The 581-nt window shown below is 47.2% G+C and overlaps 1 protein-coding gene across 1 annotated transcript; it reads right to left on the bottom strand.

Moving 5' to 3' along the window:
• Positions 1-163: 163 nt before the first annotated feature.
• On the bottom strand, positions 164-581 carry SARC_18197 (hypothetical protein; the record flags this gene model as incomplete). Its single annotated transcript, XM_014287721.1, has 1 exon — positions 164-581. A coding segment is annotated over one exon (418 nt), but the record flags the coding sequence as incomplete, so codon positions are not given.

Below are 581 nucleotides of genomic sequence, written 5' to 3'. Positions count from 1 at the left end.
TATAATAATAATAATAATAATAATAACAATAATAAAAATAATATAATATTAATAGACATATACCCTGTTATGCACATTCATATACACATAACAACACATGCACATAACAACACATGCACATAACAACACATGCACGTACAAACACATGCACACACATATCCTCTCAGACATACACATACACATGCACTGTACTAATATATCTAAACCGCCATACCTCCGGTAGATACGTGGTGAATGGCCTTTGCTTCGGCGGCCGCGGCGGTGGCGGAGCAGCCCCACTCCGCCCCTCCGCCGCACCCACAACCACAGTCAAACCACTGTCAGTGCGTGGTGTGTGTGTGTGTGTGTGTGGACTGGTGCTCTTGGTGTCTTTACGTGCATTGCCAGTGCGTGTGCCAGTTTGATTGTTGTCTGCTGATAAAGTGGACAAATTGTTCCTGAGGGCGTCCACTACTTGGCTGGCTGCGTCGAAGCTCGAGCTCCGCTTGAGCGAGCCGGCGTCGACGGAATGACGCGCTTCCCGTAACGTTGTCTGGATATAGGGTGTGTAGTGGATATAGGGTGTGTAGGGTGTTAGTGAA

Source organism: Sphaeroforma arctica (genome assembly GCF_001186125.1).
Source record: "Sphaeroforma arctica JP610 unplaced genomic scaffold supercont1.14433, whole genome shotgun sequence".
Taxonomy (NCBI): domain Eukaryota; class Ichthyosporea; order Ichthyophonida; genus Sphaeroforma; species Sphaeroforma arctica.
Note: the sequence above shows the minus strand (reverse complement) of the source record. Positions and strands in the feature narration are given on the sequence as shown.